The 17,124-nt window shown below is 42.5% G+C and overlaps 1 protein-coding gene across 3 annotated transcripts in view; it reads right to left on the bottom strand.

Moving 5' to 3' along the window:
* Nucleotides 1-1,286: 1,286 nt before the first annotated feature.
* The window catches only part of MFSD11 (major facilitator superfamily domain containing 11), a 42,340-nt gene continuing 26,502 nt past the window's right edge, over nucleotides 1,287-17,124 (bottom strand). For all 3 annotated transcript variants that reach the window (XM_017884772.1, XM_017884774.1, XM_017884773.1), the window contains exons 10-14: nucleotides 13,030-13,095; nucleotides 10,881-11,006; nucleotides 5,616-5,790; nucleotides 3,866-4,001; nucleotides 1,287-1,823 (exon numbers count right to left, since the gene is read on the bottom strand). In XM_017884772.1, coding sequence (XP_017740261.1) covers nucleotides 1,659-1,823; nucleotides 3,866-4,001; nucleotides 5,616-5,790; nucleotides 10,881-11,006; nucleotides 13,030-13,095 — 668 coding nt within the window. In that variant the 3' untranslated portion in view covers nucleotides 1,287-1,658. The remainder of the gene's footprint in view (nucleotides 1,824-3,865; nucleotides 4,002-5,615; nucleotides 5,791-10,880; nucleotides 11,007-13,029; nucleotides 13,096-17,124) is intronic.

Below are 17,124 nucleotides of genomic sequence, written 5' to 3'. Positions count from 1 at the left end.
CCGCACACAAGATGATAGACTGGCACTGATCGAGGGGGACACATAAATGATGGCGTGATATTGCCCTGATGACACAGCTCAGATCTCACCCCAGGTTTGTTTGGGGGTTTCTGCATTGCATCTTTCCAGGAAAATTGCTAGTAAAAGTCCTCCCCAGTAAATAAATTTGTCTTTTTCAATATTTTTGTTGTTACAGATGTTAGATTCCTGTTCTTAAGACTTAAAGGACCGGGCGTGGTGGCTTACCCCTGTAATCCCAGCACTTTGGGAGGCTAAGGCAGGTGGATCGTGAGGTCAGGAGTTCAAGACCAGCCTGGCCAACATGGTGAAATCCCATCTCTACTAAAAATACAAAAATTAGCCAGGTGTGGTGGCACATACCTGTAATCCCAGCTAGCTGGGAGGCTGAAGCGTAATTGCTTGAACCCGGGAGGCAGAGGTTGCAGTGAGCTGAGATTGCGCCACTGCACTCTAGCCTGGGCAAACAGAGTGAGACTCTGTCTCTAAATAAATAAATAAATAAATAAATAAATAAATAAATAAAATTTTAAAAAAGACTTAAGACAATTTTACCTTATTTCATAATACTTAATTGGCCACTCCTTGCTATGAGCTACCAGGTAAGAAAACTTATCAAACAAAACATTTACAGAGAGGAAGACATATTTTCAAAATCAAGATTTCATTTCAGCATCTTATTTGTTTTTCATTATTTAAAAAAATTATCATTATTATTCTTTCCTTTTCTTTTCTTTTGAGATGGAGTTTCGCTCTTGTCACCCAGGCTGGAGTGCAATGGCACGATCTCAGCTCACTGCAACTTCTGCCTCCCAGGTTCAAGCAAATTCTCTTGCCTCAGCCTTCCTAGTAGCTAGGATTACAGGCATGCACCACCAAACCCAAAAAAATTTTGTATTTTTAGTAGAGATGAGATTTCACCATGTTGGCCAGGCTGGTCTCAAACTCCTAACCAAAGGCGATCCACCCACCTCAGCCTCCCAAAGTGTTGGGATTACATGCATGAGCTCCTGCACCCGGCCTATTATTATTTTCAAGGCAGGGTCTCACTCTGTTGCCCAGCCTGGAGTGCAGTGGTGTGATCATAGTTCACTGCAGCCTCAAACTGCTGGGCTGAAGTGATCCTTCTGTCTCAGCCTCCCCAGCAGCTGGGAGTATAGGTGTGCACCACCACACCCAGCTTTGCTATTTATTTAAATGTCATTCCCCAACACATATTGGGAGTGACATATGCTTCCCATTATTACATAGCAAAACATACTCCATAGCCAGAAAAAATATTTATATGACATACAGCCTAGTATTCTAAATCAAGGCAGGATCTTCCAACACGAGCAGGAGGGAGAAGAAAACATTTACATTCTATAACATGATTATAAGAATTGAGATAGATGAAATGAAAAACAACATCTTTGAACAATTACAGTTGACAGAACAGCTTTCCCTTATTCCACTTGCTTTAAATAACTCATATCTGTAAACTTGAACACCAACTCTGGCTGATTTAACAGTCTTAATCCCTTGATTTTCCATACTGAACATCACCCAATATATAGTGAAGATCAAAGGCGACTTCTTCCACCAAGCTCTGTGTCCAGTTGTGTTTCTGAGGTCACACGTGTCCCCTCATGGACACCAGATCAGATACTTCGGTAGTCAGAGCTGCGGGCTACAAAGGCGGCAGCTTCCCATTCCACAGTGAAGAATGAAATTGTTCCAAAAAACCCAAATATCACCATGACCAGGAGTTGCCAGTGAAGGAGAAGGTAGTTGCTGTAGAAAAATGCCACGGCTGCGCAAATAGACTAAGAACAAACAAAACAAATCACAACAGGCACACCGGGGGCCACACTGAGCCACAATTAGCCCCTAGCCCCACTCCTATCCGGCCCCAAGGACACCTGGAACTGGCAGTGCTTTCTATTCTTTCTGCATCTAGGTATGACTTCCTCAGTCACTGACTCACAAACACGCACCATAAATTCCTGCTACAATCCCTGGTATTTAAAATAGCATTTGGCCAGGTGTGGTGGTTCATGCCACCCAACACTTTGGGAGGCCAAGGTGGGAGAAATGCTTGAGCCCGGAAGTTCAAGACCAGCCTGCACAACATGGCAAGACCCCATCTCTATAAAATAAAATAAAATGAAACAAAAACAGCATTTTGTGGAAAATTGGAGTAACAAGAATGTACAGGGTAAGAAATACACTTGTCTGTATTACGAATGAATAGAATTCTGGTATCTAAGGAAGGAAATCTCTGATCAGAGCCATAGAGACCAGAATGTAAAATCTGTTATACAAAAAATCTTACTGCTCATTGCTTCCTAATTCTATTCAAAAATCCTTTTAAAGGATGTCCCCAACTTTTGTTTAAAAAACACAAGACAAAAGCAAAAAAAAGAAAAAAAAAAACAAAAAAATAAAATAAAATAAGAAACACAATCTAGCCGGGGCAGTGGCTCATGTTTATAATCCTAGGACTTTGCAGGGCCCAAGTGGGCAGATCACTTGAGGCCAGTAGTTTACGACCAGCCTGGCCAAAATGGCGAAACTTCATCTCTACTAAAATATAAAACTTAGCTGAACGTGGTAGTGCATGCCTGTAATCCTAGCTACTTGGGAGGCAGAGATTGCACTGAGCCAAGATCGTGCCACTGCACTCCAGTCTGGACTACAGAGTGAGACTGTCTTTNAGAGACCAGAATGTAAAATCTGTTATACAAAAAATCTTACTGCTCATTGCTTCCTAATTCTATTCAAAAATCCTTTTAAAGGATGTCCCCAACTTTTGTTTAAAAAACACAAGACAAAAGCAAAAAAAAGAAAAAAAAAAACAAAAAAATAAAATAAAATAAGAAACACAATCTAGCCGGGGCAGTGGCTCATGTTTATAATCCTAGGACTTTGCAGGGCCCAAGTGGGCAGATCACTTGAGGCCAGTAGTTTACGACCAGCCTGGCCAAAATGGCGAAACTTCATCTCTACTAAAATATAAAACTTAGCTGAACGTGGTAGTGCATGCCTGTAATCCTAGCTACTTGGGAGGCAGAGATTGCACTGAGCCAAGATCGTGCCCCTGCCCTCCAGTCTGGACTAAAGGGGAGTTTTTTTTTTTTTTTTTTTTTTGAGACGGAGTCTCGCTCTGTTGTCCAGGCTGAAGTGCAGTGGCTCGATCTCAGCTCACTGCAAGCTCCGCCCCCTGGGTTCACACCATTCTCCTGCCTCAGCCATCCGAGTAGCTGGGACTACAGGCATGTGCTACCATGCCCGGCTAATTTTTTTTGTATTTTTAGTAGAGATGGGGTTTCACCATATTAGCCAGGATGGTCTCAATCTTGTGACCTTGTGATCTGCCCGCCTTGGCCTCCCAAAGTGCTGGGATTACAGACATGGGCTGTGGTGCCCGGCCGACTTTGTCAAAAAAAAAAAAAAACAGGCCAGGTGCAGTGGCTCACGCATATAATCCCCAGCACTTTGGCAGGCCAAGGCAGGTGGATCACCTGAGGTCAGAAGTTCGAGACCAGCCTGACCAATATGGTGAAACCCTGCCTCTGCTAAAAAGAAAAAAAAAAACACAAAAATTAGCCAGGTGTGGTGGTGTGTGCCTGCAATCTCAGCTACTTGGGAGGCTAAGGCAGGAAAACTGCTTGAACCCGGAAGGCGGAGAATGCAGGGAGTCAAGATTGTGCTACTGCACTCCAGCCTGAGTGACAGAGAGACACTCTATCAAAAAAAAAAAAAGGAAATAAAAATTAAAACCACAATACAAATAACCAAGGAAAACAAGATAATACACAAAGGAAAGAGCCCTACGTCAAACACAATCGCAATCTGAAGAGGTTACCTGAACAAACTTGAAGATGGCAAATGCTGGGGCGCTGTCTTCAGAATACAGAAAGCCCAAGACACTAAGCAGCTGGGTATTAAAGCAGCTGTCTCCAAGGCCCAACAGAAAACTGCAGAGAATGGCAACTTCTTTGCTGAAGAAAATAAAAACCAATTTAGTATGAGCAATATCTGCTAGAGCCATTTAAAATATACAAGCAACCCACCCACAAAAGCATTCTACCTGCAAGTTTTACATCCTATGAAACAAAAATACAGACAAAGCTGGCGCGGTGGCTCATGCCTAGAATCCCAGCACTTTGGGAGGCTGAGGTGGGCAGAGATCACTTGAGGACAGGAGTTTGAGACCAGCCTGACCAACATGGCAAAATCCCACCTCTACTAAAAATACAAAAATTAGCTGGGCATAATGGCACGTGCCTGTAATGCCAACTACTCGGGAGGCTGAGGCAGGAGAATCACTTGAACCTCGGAGACGGAGGTTGCAGTGAGCGGAGATCGCGCCACCTCGGGAGGCTGAGGCACTAGAATTGCTTGAACCCCGGAGGCGGAGGTTGCAGTGAGTGGAGATCACGACACTTGCATTCTAGGCTTGCAGACAGAGTGGGACTCTGTCTCAAAAAAAAAAAAATAAAGACTAGAATTTACAAGGTAAGAATTTGTGCTCAAATGCACACACCTTTACATTCTAACAAACTCTGGTCTCAACCATTTGTGAAGAAAACGCAGGTTTAGTATCCCTTATCAAGACCAGAAGTGTTTCAAATTTTCTTTTCAGGCCGGGCGCGGTGGCTCAAGCCTGTAATCCCAGCACTTTGGGAGGCTGAGACGGGCGGATCACGAGGTCAGGAGATCGAGACCATCCTGGCTAACACGGTGAAACCCCGTCTCTACTAAAAAACGCAAAAAAACTAGCTGGGCGAGGTGGCGGGCGCCTGTAGTCCCAGCTACTCGGGAGGCTGAGGCAGGAGAATGGCGTGAACCCGGGAGGCGGAGCTTGCAGTGAGCCGAGATCCGGCCACTGCACTCCTGCCTGGGCGACAGAGCGAGACTCTGTCTCAAAAAAAAAAAAAAAAAAAAAATGTTCTTTTCAGCTTTTGGAACACCTGCATCATACTGACCAGCTGAAAATCTGTAACCTGAAATCTTCTAGTAAGCACTTCCCTTTGAGCATCATGTTGGCCCTTGAAAAGTTTCGGATTTTGGAGCATGTTGGATTTCAGATTTTCAGATGCGATATACTCAGTTTGTATAGTTTTATGGGCTGGGCTCCCCTTGGATTTGTGGAGCTGGACATAAATGTCTGCATTTACAATGAACTTGAGAGTTGAGTACGCTAAACCAATATCCTCAAACGTTATATAAACTGCTCTAGAAGGACTGAATGGCCTCCCCAGGTGCCAGGTTTTCCGTCGCTCCTCTTTGTTCTTCCTCCAGGCCCTAATATCTGGATATTTCACTGCTCAAGAAGCAGAGATAAAAAATTCAAATCAGATACTCATGTGCTCCTTCAAGGATCAAGAAAACGATTTAGTGGGGGAAAAGGTTAAAACCAACCATTACAAAAATAACTTAGGATTCTCTAAGGATTCCTATTTAAACTCAGTCTGACTCCATGAACACTTGACAGATGACCTTAGAGAGACACCAGGCTCTCTGAAGAGGATTAACTGCTTCACTTTCAATATCTAGCCATCCCTTACCTCCCACCCATCCTCAAGTGACTAGAGAAATGACAGCCACTATACCTGGATTTGATGTAAGCACTGCTGTCAGTTCCTTTAACAGGAGCAATCGGGGCATCTCCAGGCATGTTGAGAAATATTAGATAAAAAGCTATAAAGTGCACCAGGATGCCCAACAGCACAACTGGATTTCTACCAAAACGATTGTTCTTGCTCAGCAGGCCGAAGAGGCTTCCACCTACAAGTCAAGACGGCAGAAACGTCACTAACGTTGCTGAAACATTACACACCCAGGCCTGAGCTATCCACCAAGGAGCCAAGGAATAAACATTCTCACTTGTTAAATTTCTTCAAAAAATCCAACACCTCAGCACTTGCAGACAATGATAATGATGACCAAGCATCAACGATTAGAACAAAAAAGGAATCAAAATGACTTGCATTTCTATCCAAGAATATTCTTGTATTTCTTCTCTGTGAATTATTGTACCCTGCAAGCTATCCCCTTTGACCTGTAGCTTATAACAGAAATAAAATAAGGACACAACTTGTCATTACGACCATGTTTTTGTTATAATCATACCCAAACAAGCCAAGGTATCACACTGAAAGGCAGTCATTATGGATTCTGAGAATTATGTGTGAGCTCTGAAGAGGAGTCGGAGAAGCCTAGGAAGACTCAGCAGCCAGAACAGCTAAGGATGTCTCAAGAGCTGACAGGAGAGTCCTCAATAGTGAGAACGGAAGAACTGAGTAACTGAAAGGAAGAAGACTATGGGGCATGACCTTTACAATTTTTAAGTGATTTCTACCCCAGAAATCTATACCAGCAAACCTATATATCAAAAGTGAAGGATGGGTGGGTGCAGGGTCTCATGCCTGTAATCCCAGCATTTTGGGAGGCCAAGGTAGGAGAACTGCTTGAGGCCAGGAGTTCCAAACCAGCCTCAGCAACACAGCAAGACTCTTTTTTAAAAAAATAAAACATCGTATATATATTTTAAAAAGTGGGCCAGGTGCGGTGGCTCACACCTGTAATTCCAGCACTTTGGGAGGCCAAGGCGGGCAGATCACCTGAGGTCAGGAGTTCGAGACCAGCCTGGCCAACATGGTAAAACCTTGTCTCTACTAAAAATACAAAACTTAGCCAGGTGTGGTGGCTCATGCCTGTAGTCCCAGCTACTTAAGAGGTGGAAACAGGAGAATCACTTGAACCTGGGGGGCAGAGGTTGCAGTGAACCGAGATCACGCCATTGCACTCCAGCCTGGATGCCACAGTGAGACTGTCTCAAAACAATAAAAAAAAATTTAAAAAATGAAAAAAGTTGCTGGCGCAGTGGCTCATGCCTGTAATCCCAGCACTTTGTGAGGCCAAGGTGGGCGGATCATGAGGTCAAGAGATCAAGACCAGCCTGACCAACATGGTGAAACCCTGTCTCTACTAAAAATATAAAAATTAGCTGGGCGTGGTGGCATGTGCCTGTAGTCCCAGCTACTGAGGAGGCTGAGGCAGAAGAATCGCTTGAACCCAGGAGGCGGAAGTTGCAGTGAGCCAAGATTGCGCCACTGCACTCCAGCCTGGCGACCGAGTGAGACTCCGTCTGGGGAAAAAAAAAAAAAATTTAAAAAGTGAAGGTGAGCAGCAAAAACAAAACAAAACAAAAAAACCCTGCCTAGAAAATGGGCAAAAGATATGCACATACATGTCACCAAAGGAGATATAAAGAGGATAAATAAACACATGAAAAGATGTTCAACATCACTACCCATTAAAGAAAGTAAAACCACAATGAAACATGACTACACATCTATCACAATCGCTAACATCAAAAATAGTGATAACACCAAATGCTGGCAAGGATTCAGAAAAACGGAATCACTCATACATTGCCGGTACAGCCACTCTGGAAAATATTTGGCGGTTCCTCTCAAGAGTAGGCAACAGAGGGAGAAAGAACCCAGGAGGAGCCCAGCAGCCTCCATGGATTGAAGAGACGGGGATGTGAATCTAGAGATATGAGGGTAACTAGAGTTCACAGACAACGGTATCAGAAAGGAGAGCGACACAGAAAAAGAATTCCAGAGAGCTACAGACAGTCCCCCTGAGTCTTCAGCTGAGGACTGATCAGCACATAAAGGGAGCAAATTAGCAGAAGCCTGGGAAAGAACCAGCCAAGAGGATTAGTGGTATTAGGGCCCCGCCCTCAGCTGGGTATAGTGTCTGGCCCACCAGCCACTTAAAAGCTTATGATTCACAGGAACTGGGTGGAGCACACAGAAGGGCCTTCCCTTAGAAGCAGGAAATAATTAGCCCTAGACTGAGTAATGCTGCTGTCTTGCCCAACAAATCTTAAAAGGTATGCTGTTTTCAATAAATGAACTACATCTAAGAACAAAGCTCAAAAATACTGACAGGAGGGCCAGGTGCAGTGGCTCATGCCTGTAATCCCAGCACTTTGGGAGGCCAAGGTGGGTGGATCAAGAGGTCAGGAGATCAAGACCAGCCTGGCCAACATGGTGAAACCCCATCTCTACCACAAATACAAAAATTAGCCAGGTATGGTAGCGGGTGCCTGTAGTCCCAGCTACTTGGGAGGCTAAGGCAGGAGAACTGCTTGAACCCGGGAGGCGAAGGTTGCAGTGAGCCGAGACTTAAAAAAAAAAAAAAAAAGTAAATAAGGGAAAGTGTTAACAATAGGTGAATCCTGTTAGAGGATATTCAGATGTTCTTTGTACTATTCTTATTTTTGCAATTTTTTTTGTTTTGGTTTTTTGACTTGAGACAAAGTCTTGCTCTGTCGCCCAGGCTGGAGTGCAGTGGTGTGATCTAGGCTCACTGCAACCTCCCACTTCAGCCTCCCAAGTAGCTGGGACTACAGGCATACGCCACTACACCTGGCTAATTTTTGTACTTTTTTTGTAGAGAAGGGGTTTTGCCATGTTGACCAGGTTGGTCTCAAACTCCTGAGCTCAAGCAATCTGCCCACCTCAGCTTCCCAAAGCGCTGGGATTACAGGCGTGAGCACTGTGCCTGGCCTATTTTTGCAATTTCTTATCAATTTGAAATTATTTTTTTCAAAAACGCAGGCAGCCTACAGAAAGTGAGTTTCTTCCCAGGTAGTCTACAGGCAGACACTAAACAAGCACTTACCAGACAGACTACCCTGCACCAACTCACCATGGCTAAGCTTCGTCCGCCATTTACATACCTTTAACTCCCAACGTCAATCTCCGGCCCACAAGTCCCTCCTGAGCATCAGCCTGCATTTCCCACTGGACACTTCTCTACTTGGGTGCCTCTCTGGCACTTAGAGGTGTTCAAAATCCCATTCAGCAGATCTCCCCAAACCCCATCTCCTACAGCATTTTCTCTGCCCAGGTTACTCTCATCAACCTGGTCATCATTCTAGACACCTCTCCTCACCCCACCATGCAACTGGTTACTAAGTTCTGCTGAAACCATGTTCTCATTATTCATTCAACACATTTAACTCATTTATTGGATGCCCAATAATATAGACCTTGTCCTGCTCCAGGTGTTGGCAGTAAGGCAGGGACCAAAAAACAAAAACAAACAAACCCTCCATAGTCCACCTGACCCACGGTGCTTACCGCTGCCTGACATGCAAAGTCTTGTTTTTATTGTCTGTGTTCTTCCTGAGTAGAATATAAGCTCTACGTGGGCAGGTGTTTTTGTCTGTTTTGTTGACATGACAGATTACAATAAATCTTTGTTGAAGTTCCTCATATCTAACACAATATTCAACATACTGCAAGTGCTGAACAAATCTTTGTTGAATAAGAGTAACTAGTGGAGCATAATAAAAATATATATTTGGTCTTTGCTGCTAGCTCTTGGCACAGAAATCCTAAAAGGTCTGGAATTTCCACAGTGACATGAGGGACATTAGTTATTCAGAAGGAGCCACTTTCAATCATACCGAAGTTTATGCTAAGGGGGCAACTCTTGGGGAGAGAGGGGTTGGCCTAGGATAGAGCTTCAGGATAAGGCTGGTTCCCAGAAAGACCAAGCCCTGAGGAATGGAACTTCTAGGCCCCTTTCACTCCTCCTTCAGGGAGGGAAGGCTGGAGATTACATCAATCACCAATGGCCAATGATTATTTTTTGTTGTTGTTGTTAGAGACAGGGTCTCCTTATGTTGTCCAGGCTGGTCTCGAACTCCTGGGCTCAAGCGATCCTCCCACCTTGGCCTCCCAAAGTGAATGAGCCACTGCACCCGGCCATGTGGCCAATGATTTAATCAATCATGCCTATGTAACAGGATCTCCATAAATCCCCCTAAAAAGGGTTAGAGGAGCTTCTGGAGTGGTGAACCCAAAATCCATGGAGACAGAGGTTCCTGCACTTAGGGACCCTTTCAGACCCCACCCTTTGTACCTCCTCATCAGGCTGCTCATCTGTATCCTTTATAATAAACTCTAATAGTCAGGAGAGCATTTTCCTGAGTTCTGTGAGTTGCTCTAGGAAATTATCAAACCTGAAGGGGAAGAAGGCTGTGGGAACCTCCAAATTTGTACCCAAGTCAGAGAGATGTGCCTGAGAGGCCTATGGACCCACGACTGTCTGACTATCTGTCTGTCTGTCTATCTGTCTGTCTGTAGGACTGAACCCTTAAACCTGTGGAATCTGACACTAACTCTGAATAGTTAAGTGTTAGAACAGGACTGAGCTGTTGGACACCCAGTTGGTGTCAGGGAATCAGAGAATCAGAGTCAGGAATTCCAAGACATTCTAAATATTTTAAGAGAAAAAGTGGGGAGACACTGTATGTTTTCTAACACAGGGTTTCCATCTGTGAATTATTTTGCAAATGTTTCACAATTTAGTTATATTAGAATAGCAATAATAGGCCGGGAGCGGTGGCTCACGCCTGTAATCCCAGCACTTTGGGAGGCCGAGACGGGCGGATCACGAGGTCAGGAGATCGAGACCATCCTGGCTAACACGGTGAAACCCCGTCTCTACTTAAAATACAAAAACAAAATTAGCCGGGCATGGTGGCGGGCGCCTGTAGTCCCAGCTACTTGGGAGGTTGAGGCAGGAGAATGGCGTGAACCTGGGAGGCAGAGCTTGCAGTGAGCTGAGATCGCGCCACTGCAATCCAACTCTAGCCTAGGCGACAGAGTGAGACTCCATCTCAAAAAAAGAAGAATAGCAATAATAGAAAAATAAAAACATACATGTTTGGGTAAAAATAAGTAGAAAAAAACAGAAATTCAAGGACAAAGGTGAGGTACACTTAAAATTTCTATTTTACCCATAATAAACCGATATGTTTAAGGCTAATGCTTTTTTTAAAAACCAACCTAAAATTTCTCCAATGCCGATGAAAATGCCAGAAAGTCCAATAAGGCTTTTCTCTTCTGCTCCAAATTTATTTATAGCACCAATACAGGTTCCATATACACCAGAGAAGAAAGTTAATTCCAGACCTTCAGTTAAAAAAAAAAAAAAGATGTAATTTATACATTCACATTTTGTTTATCTTCCCATCTAGTAGTATCTGACAAAAGAATACTTGAGTAGTAAAACACATAAAACAAAACTCATAAAGACTGAAATATTAATCCCCAAGCAAAGCATAATTTGATGTGATGTAACTGATGAAATGGAATTAGCTTCATGCTATGGACTAAATGTTTGTGTCCTCCGGAACTGTGAGAAATAAATGTCTGTTGTTTAAGCCACACATCTATGGAAATTTGTTATAGCAGCTAAAATTAAGATACCACAAGACAGCATCTGCCATATATTTCAGATAAAAGTATATAACTCAAATGAACAGATATCCTTATGTTAAAACCTATCACTCTCCATGCAGGCAGAGATGGGCAGAGGTGATAATTAATGTAACTTTGTAATAGTGAAGACTAATGTGCTCATTAACCTTGTTAGTAGCTTTCCAAAGAAACAGGAACATTCCTATTTTTTTTTGAGAGAGGGTCTCACTCTGTTGCCCAGGTTGGAGTGCAGTGGCGCTATCTCAGCTTGCTGCAACCTCTGCCTCCCAGGTTCAAGCAATTCTCCCTGCCTCAGCCTCCCAAGTAGCTGGGATTACAGGCGTGCACCACCACACCAGGGTAATTTTTCTATTTTTAGGCATTTCACCGTGTTGGCCAGGCTGGTCTCGAACTCCTGACCCCAGGTGATCTGCCCACCTCAGCCTCCCAAAGTGCTGGAATTACAGACATGAGCCACTGTGCCCTACCCCTGTTGGATTATATTCTCACTGTAATGGAAAGCCAATACATACTATACAATGTGTCTTAAAAGCACCATAATGTTTTAATTAAACCCTTTTTTCTAGGAAAAGAAAATTCCTAAGATTAAAAAATTAGAGTAAATCAGTAGGGGACCTTGATTCCCTAATGCTACAAAACCTTAACTGTTAAAGATGTTTAATGTTTATTCTATTTCACCTAAAAACATGTTGCACATAAAGGGAAAAGATTAACTAGCAAATTACAGCATTTTTTAAAAGAAAACAAATTTCCTTATCATTCTTGATTTACAGGTACTCCACCTGTTATCATACCACATTAAGACATGCTTCTATTTCATTAGAAATCACTTTTATTTTATTTATTTTTTTATTTTTTGAGACAGAGGTCTTACTCCCATGGCCCAGGCTGGAGTATAGTGGTGCTATCTCAGATCATGCAACCTTGACTTCCTGAGCTCAGGTGATCCTCTGACCTCGGCCTCCTGAGTGGCTGGGGCTACAGCCATGCACCACCACACTTGGCTAATTTTTTGTATTTTTAGTAGATATGGGGTTTCACCATGTTGCCCAGGCTGGTCTTGAACTCCTGGGCTCAAGCAATCTACCCACCTCAGCCTCCCAAAGTGCTGGGATTACAGGCATGAGCCACTACACCTGTCCAGAAATGATTTTAATCCATATAAAGTTACAGATTTCTTCATGGTTACTTTCTGTAGTGCCCTGTGTTGCCCTAAAACCACTGGTCCCAATGAGCCATGTGTCCTGGTTTTTCTGAACCTTGTGCGGAATCCTTCCACATTGAATTTGGGCCAACCCTGTGATTTGCTGTCACCAACAGAATCCAGTAGAAGTGATATTGGGCTAGACTGTAGCCTGAGCTTTAAGAAAGTCTGGTATTCTTTCCCATTGCCTTTTTTGGAGCCATCAGTCCATTAACTAAGGTGTCTGGCTATCCTGCCGGGTCACAGGGTGATCTTATAGAGGGGGTTGTGTAGATGGAGAGCAGCTCTGAGACTACACAAAAAGAGAGATACTCAGCCTTTCATCTGACCACAGTGAAGGTGACATGTGAAGGAAACCAGCCACAGGAGACCCCAAGTGACACCATGAGAAGAACCATTCACTGAACCCTGTCAATGCACAGAATTGTGAGAAATAATAACGTGGCTATTGTTTTCAACCCCTTATTGTCATTATGAAGCAAGAGAAAACAAGAACAGTAATTCCATTACCTGTATAAGCAGTTGTAATACTAAGAAGGAGCATTTCCTTGGTGACACATAACTTAAAAGACTTTTCTGTAAAGAAAAAAATTTAAGAGTACTTAATTAGATTTTAGTTAATAAAACAAACATTCTACAACAGTCCTTCAACCAAAACACCCCTTGTCAATAATGCCAGTAAACGAACACTTTGGGATAGAAGTTTCAGATTAAAATGCTTAAGGCATGCACTAAATTTGCCCTATAAATAAAATGTTTATTTCAAGTGCTTAAATATATTCTACAGTTGCATTTCCTCAGCACATTTTCCAGCTTGTATAACAAAAACATGAAAAGGAGAAAAAAAAATAGAATCAAACAAAACAACAAAGTACTTCAAAAGGCATGATTAACTGTTAGGCTCTTGAGAGAGTCAACAATCAGCAAAGCACTGACTTCCCTAAAGAATTATCATGGAGGCCGGGCACAGTGGCTCAAGCCTGTAATCCCAGCACTTTGGGAGGCCGAGACGGGCGAATCACGAGGTCAGGAGATCGAGACCATCCTGGCTAACACGGTGAAACCCTGTCTCTACTTAAAATACAAAAAACTAGCCGGGCGATGAGGCGGGCGCCTGTAGTCCCAGCTACTCGGGAGGCTGAGGCAGGAGAATGGCGTAAACCCGGGAGGCGGAGCTTGCAGTGAGCTGAGATCTGGCCACTGCACTCCAGTCTGGGCGACAAAGCGAGACTCCGCCTCAAAAAAAAAAAAAAAAAAAAAAAGAATTATCATGGAGCAGCTTTAAGATTGAATTCAAGATCAGAATCACAGGGCAGGTTTTTGGCCATACAGAAGCTGGGCACCACTTCCCAAGATTCTGACTCTGTAGCTCTGAGGACTGAAACCTGCGTTGTGCATATTTGTTTCTAGTCACTTTAGTGTTTGTTTTTACACTGTTTATTTAGTTGAAATCTGCAATGGATAATGCATTTCTAAAAACTCTGCATTTACCTGACTTTTTTGGAACCTATTCACATTTCATAATTTAAGGACCACTACTCTAGTACATAAAACTAACCGTGGATCCAGATTTTAATTGTGATTTATCTGCTGGCCACAAAACTTACCTAAGTCACAAACACTGTCCTAAATCTCTGCATATGTAAGAAAGGATACTTTTTTCTCTAATTTCACTGAACTATACTAAGAATAAATATAAGAAGACATTTTTTACAAATACACTTTCAAGTATTTCCAGGAAAAAATACACGACCAGTGCAAAGCTTAACCCTTCACCTTTCCTTTAAAAAAACATGCATCTAGCAAAAGCATCGTTGCATTTTCATTGTTATTCATTTATTAGGTTTGTTTTTTTTTTTTTTTTTTTTTTTTTTGAGAGAGTCTCACTTTGTCACCCAGGCTGGAGTACAGTGGCGCGATCTTGGCTCACTGCAGCCTCTGCCTCTAGGGTTAAAGCGATTCTCCTGCCTCAGCCTCCTGAGCAGCTGGGATTATAGGCGCACACCACCACATCCAGCTAATTTTTTTGTACTTTTAGTAGAGACGGGGTTCTACCATGTTGGCCAGGCTGGTCTAACTTCTGACCTCAGGTGATCCACCCACCTTGGCCTCCCAAAGTGCTAGGATCACAGGCGTGAGCCACCACTCCTGGCCACATGTTCATTTAAGAATAATCAGAAGACTTAGTTAACAAAAAGAAATTCTAAGAGATTATCTAGTATGATCCTATTATGACATATGCATGTCATTATATATTTGTACAAACCCATAAAATGTACCACACCAAGAGTGAATCCTAATGTAAACCATGGTCTTTAGGTGATAACGACATATCAGTATTGGCTCATTATAACAAATGTGCTCTGGTGGGGAACATTAATAACAGAGGGAAGTTATGTATGTGTGGTATAGGGGCTACACGGGAACTCTATACTTTCTGCTCAGTCTTGCTATGAATAGTAAAATGATCTAAACATAAAGTCTATTAAAAAAACCATCAATCCATTTGCAGAAATAGATTGATCCTAAAATTCATGGCCAGACCTGGTGGCTCATGCCTGTAATCCCAACAATTTGGGAGGCTGACTTGGGAGAATCGCTTAGCTTGGGCAACATGGCGAAACCCTGTCTCTACAAAAAACTACAAAAATTTGCCAGGCATGGTGGTGCATGCTTATAGTTCCAGCTACTTAGGAGGCTGAAATGGGAGGATCGCTTGAGCCTGGGAGGTTGAGGCAGCAGTGAGCTCTGATCACGCCACTGTACTCCACCCTGGGCGGCAGAGCAAGACTCTGTCTCAAAAAAAAAAAAAAGGAAATTCAAGGGACCCACAACAGCCAAAATAATCTTGACAAATAACAAAGTTGGAGGATTCACACTTTCCAATTTCAAAACATAAATAGTAATCAACACAGCATGGTACTGGCATAAGGATCTATCTATCTAGAGATAAACATTTATATTTACAGTCAATTGATTTTTGATAAGAGAGACCAAAAAACAGACTTTTCAGCAAATGGCGCAACTACAACAGGATACTGACATGCAAAAGAATAAAGCTGGAGTCCTATCTCAAACCATATGTAAAAATTAACTGAAAATGAATCACAGACCCAAATGGAAGAGCTAAAACTAAAAAAACTCTTAGAAGAAAATATAGGAGTAAATTTTCAGGACCCGGGGTGAAACAAAATCTTAGGACATCAAAAGCACACACAACAAGAGAAAAACTAAACAAACTGACTACATCAAAATTAAAAACTTTATCAAAGCCATAGTAAGATATCCCCTCACACCTCCTGGGATGGCTATTATCAAAAAGACAAAAGATAACAAGTGTTGGTGAGGATGTGGAGGAAAGAGAACCCTTGTCTGTTATTGGTGAGAATGTAAATTGGTACAGCGAATATGGAAAACAATATGGAAGGTCCTGAAAAAACTAAAAACATGTTATGATCCAGCAATTCCACTTCTGGGCATATATCCAAAGGAAATGAAAGCAGTATCTCAAAGTGATAGCTGCACTCCCATGTTCATTACAGCACTATTATGTGTGTGTGTTTGTGTGTGTGTGTATTAATTATGTAGCAAAGACATGGAAACAACTAAGTGTCCTTAAACAGATGAATAAAGAAAATGTGGTATACACAATGGTATATTATTCAGCCTTATAAAAGGAAATCCTGCCATTTAGGGCAACATGGATGAACCTGGAGAGCATTACACTAAGTGAAATAAACCAGACACAGAAAGACAAATACTACATGATCTTACTTAAATGTGGAATATTAAAAAGTTGAACTCATAGAAGCAGAGAGTAGCATAGTGGTTGCCAGGGCTGGAGGGTGGGGGAAATAGGGAGATGTTGGTTAAAGAGTACAAAGTTTCCTTTAGGCAGGATGAGTGAGTTCTGAGGATCTAATGTACAACTTGGTGTTGACAGTTAATAACACTCTATTGTACACTTGAAATTTGGTTGGAAAGTAGATCTTAAATATTCTCATTTTACACACACACACACACAAAGATAACTATGTGAGGTGATGGATATGTTAACAAACTTGAGTGTGACCATCATGTCACAATGTAGACATATATCCAAACATGTGGCCGGGTGCTAGGGCTCACGCCTGTAATCCCAGCACTTCAGAAGGCAGGCGAATTACTTGAGGCCCAGAGTTCAAGACTAGCCCAGCCAGCATGGTGAAACCCCATCTCTATTAAAAATACAAAAAAATTAGCTGGGCATGGTGGTGTACCCCTGTAATTCCAGCTACTCGGGAGGCTGAGGTACCAGAATCGCTTGAACCCAGAAGGTGGAGGTTGCAGTGAGCTAAGATCATGCCACTGCACTCCAGCCTGGGTGACAGAGCAAGATTCTGTCTCAAAAAAACAAAAACAAAAACATGTTGTACATCATAAATATATACAATTTCTGTCAGTTACACCTCGATAAAGTTGGGGGAACTTTTTGTTAAGTTTTGTGCTTCAAAAGATTCCATCAAGAAAATGAAAAGTCAATCTACAGAAAGGCAGAAAACATTTGTCTTCCTAGAGCGCTTGCTGAAACAAAATGGGAGAAAATATTTGTAAATCATATATATA

This window comes from Rhinopithecus bieti, unplaced genomic scaffold, assembly GCF_001698545.2.
Source record: "Rhinopithecus bieti isolate Rb0 unplaced genomic scaffold, ASM169854v2 scaffold_13400, whole genome shotgun sequence".
Lineage (NCBI taxonomy): Eukaryota > Metazoa > Chordata > Mammalia > Primates > Cercopithecidae > Rhinopithecus > Rhinopithecus bieti.
Note: the sequence above shows the minus strand (reverse complement) of the source record. Positions and strands in the feature narration are given on the sequence as shown.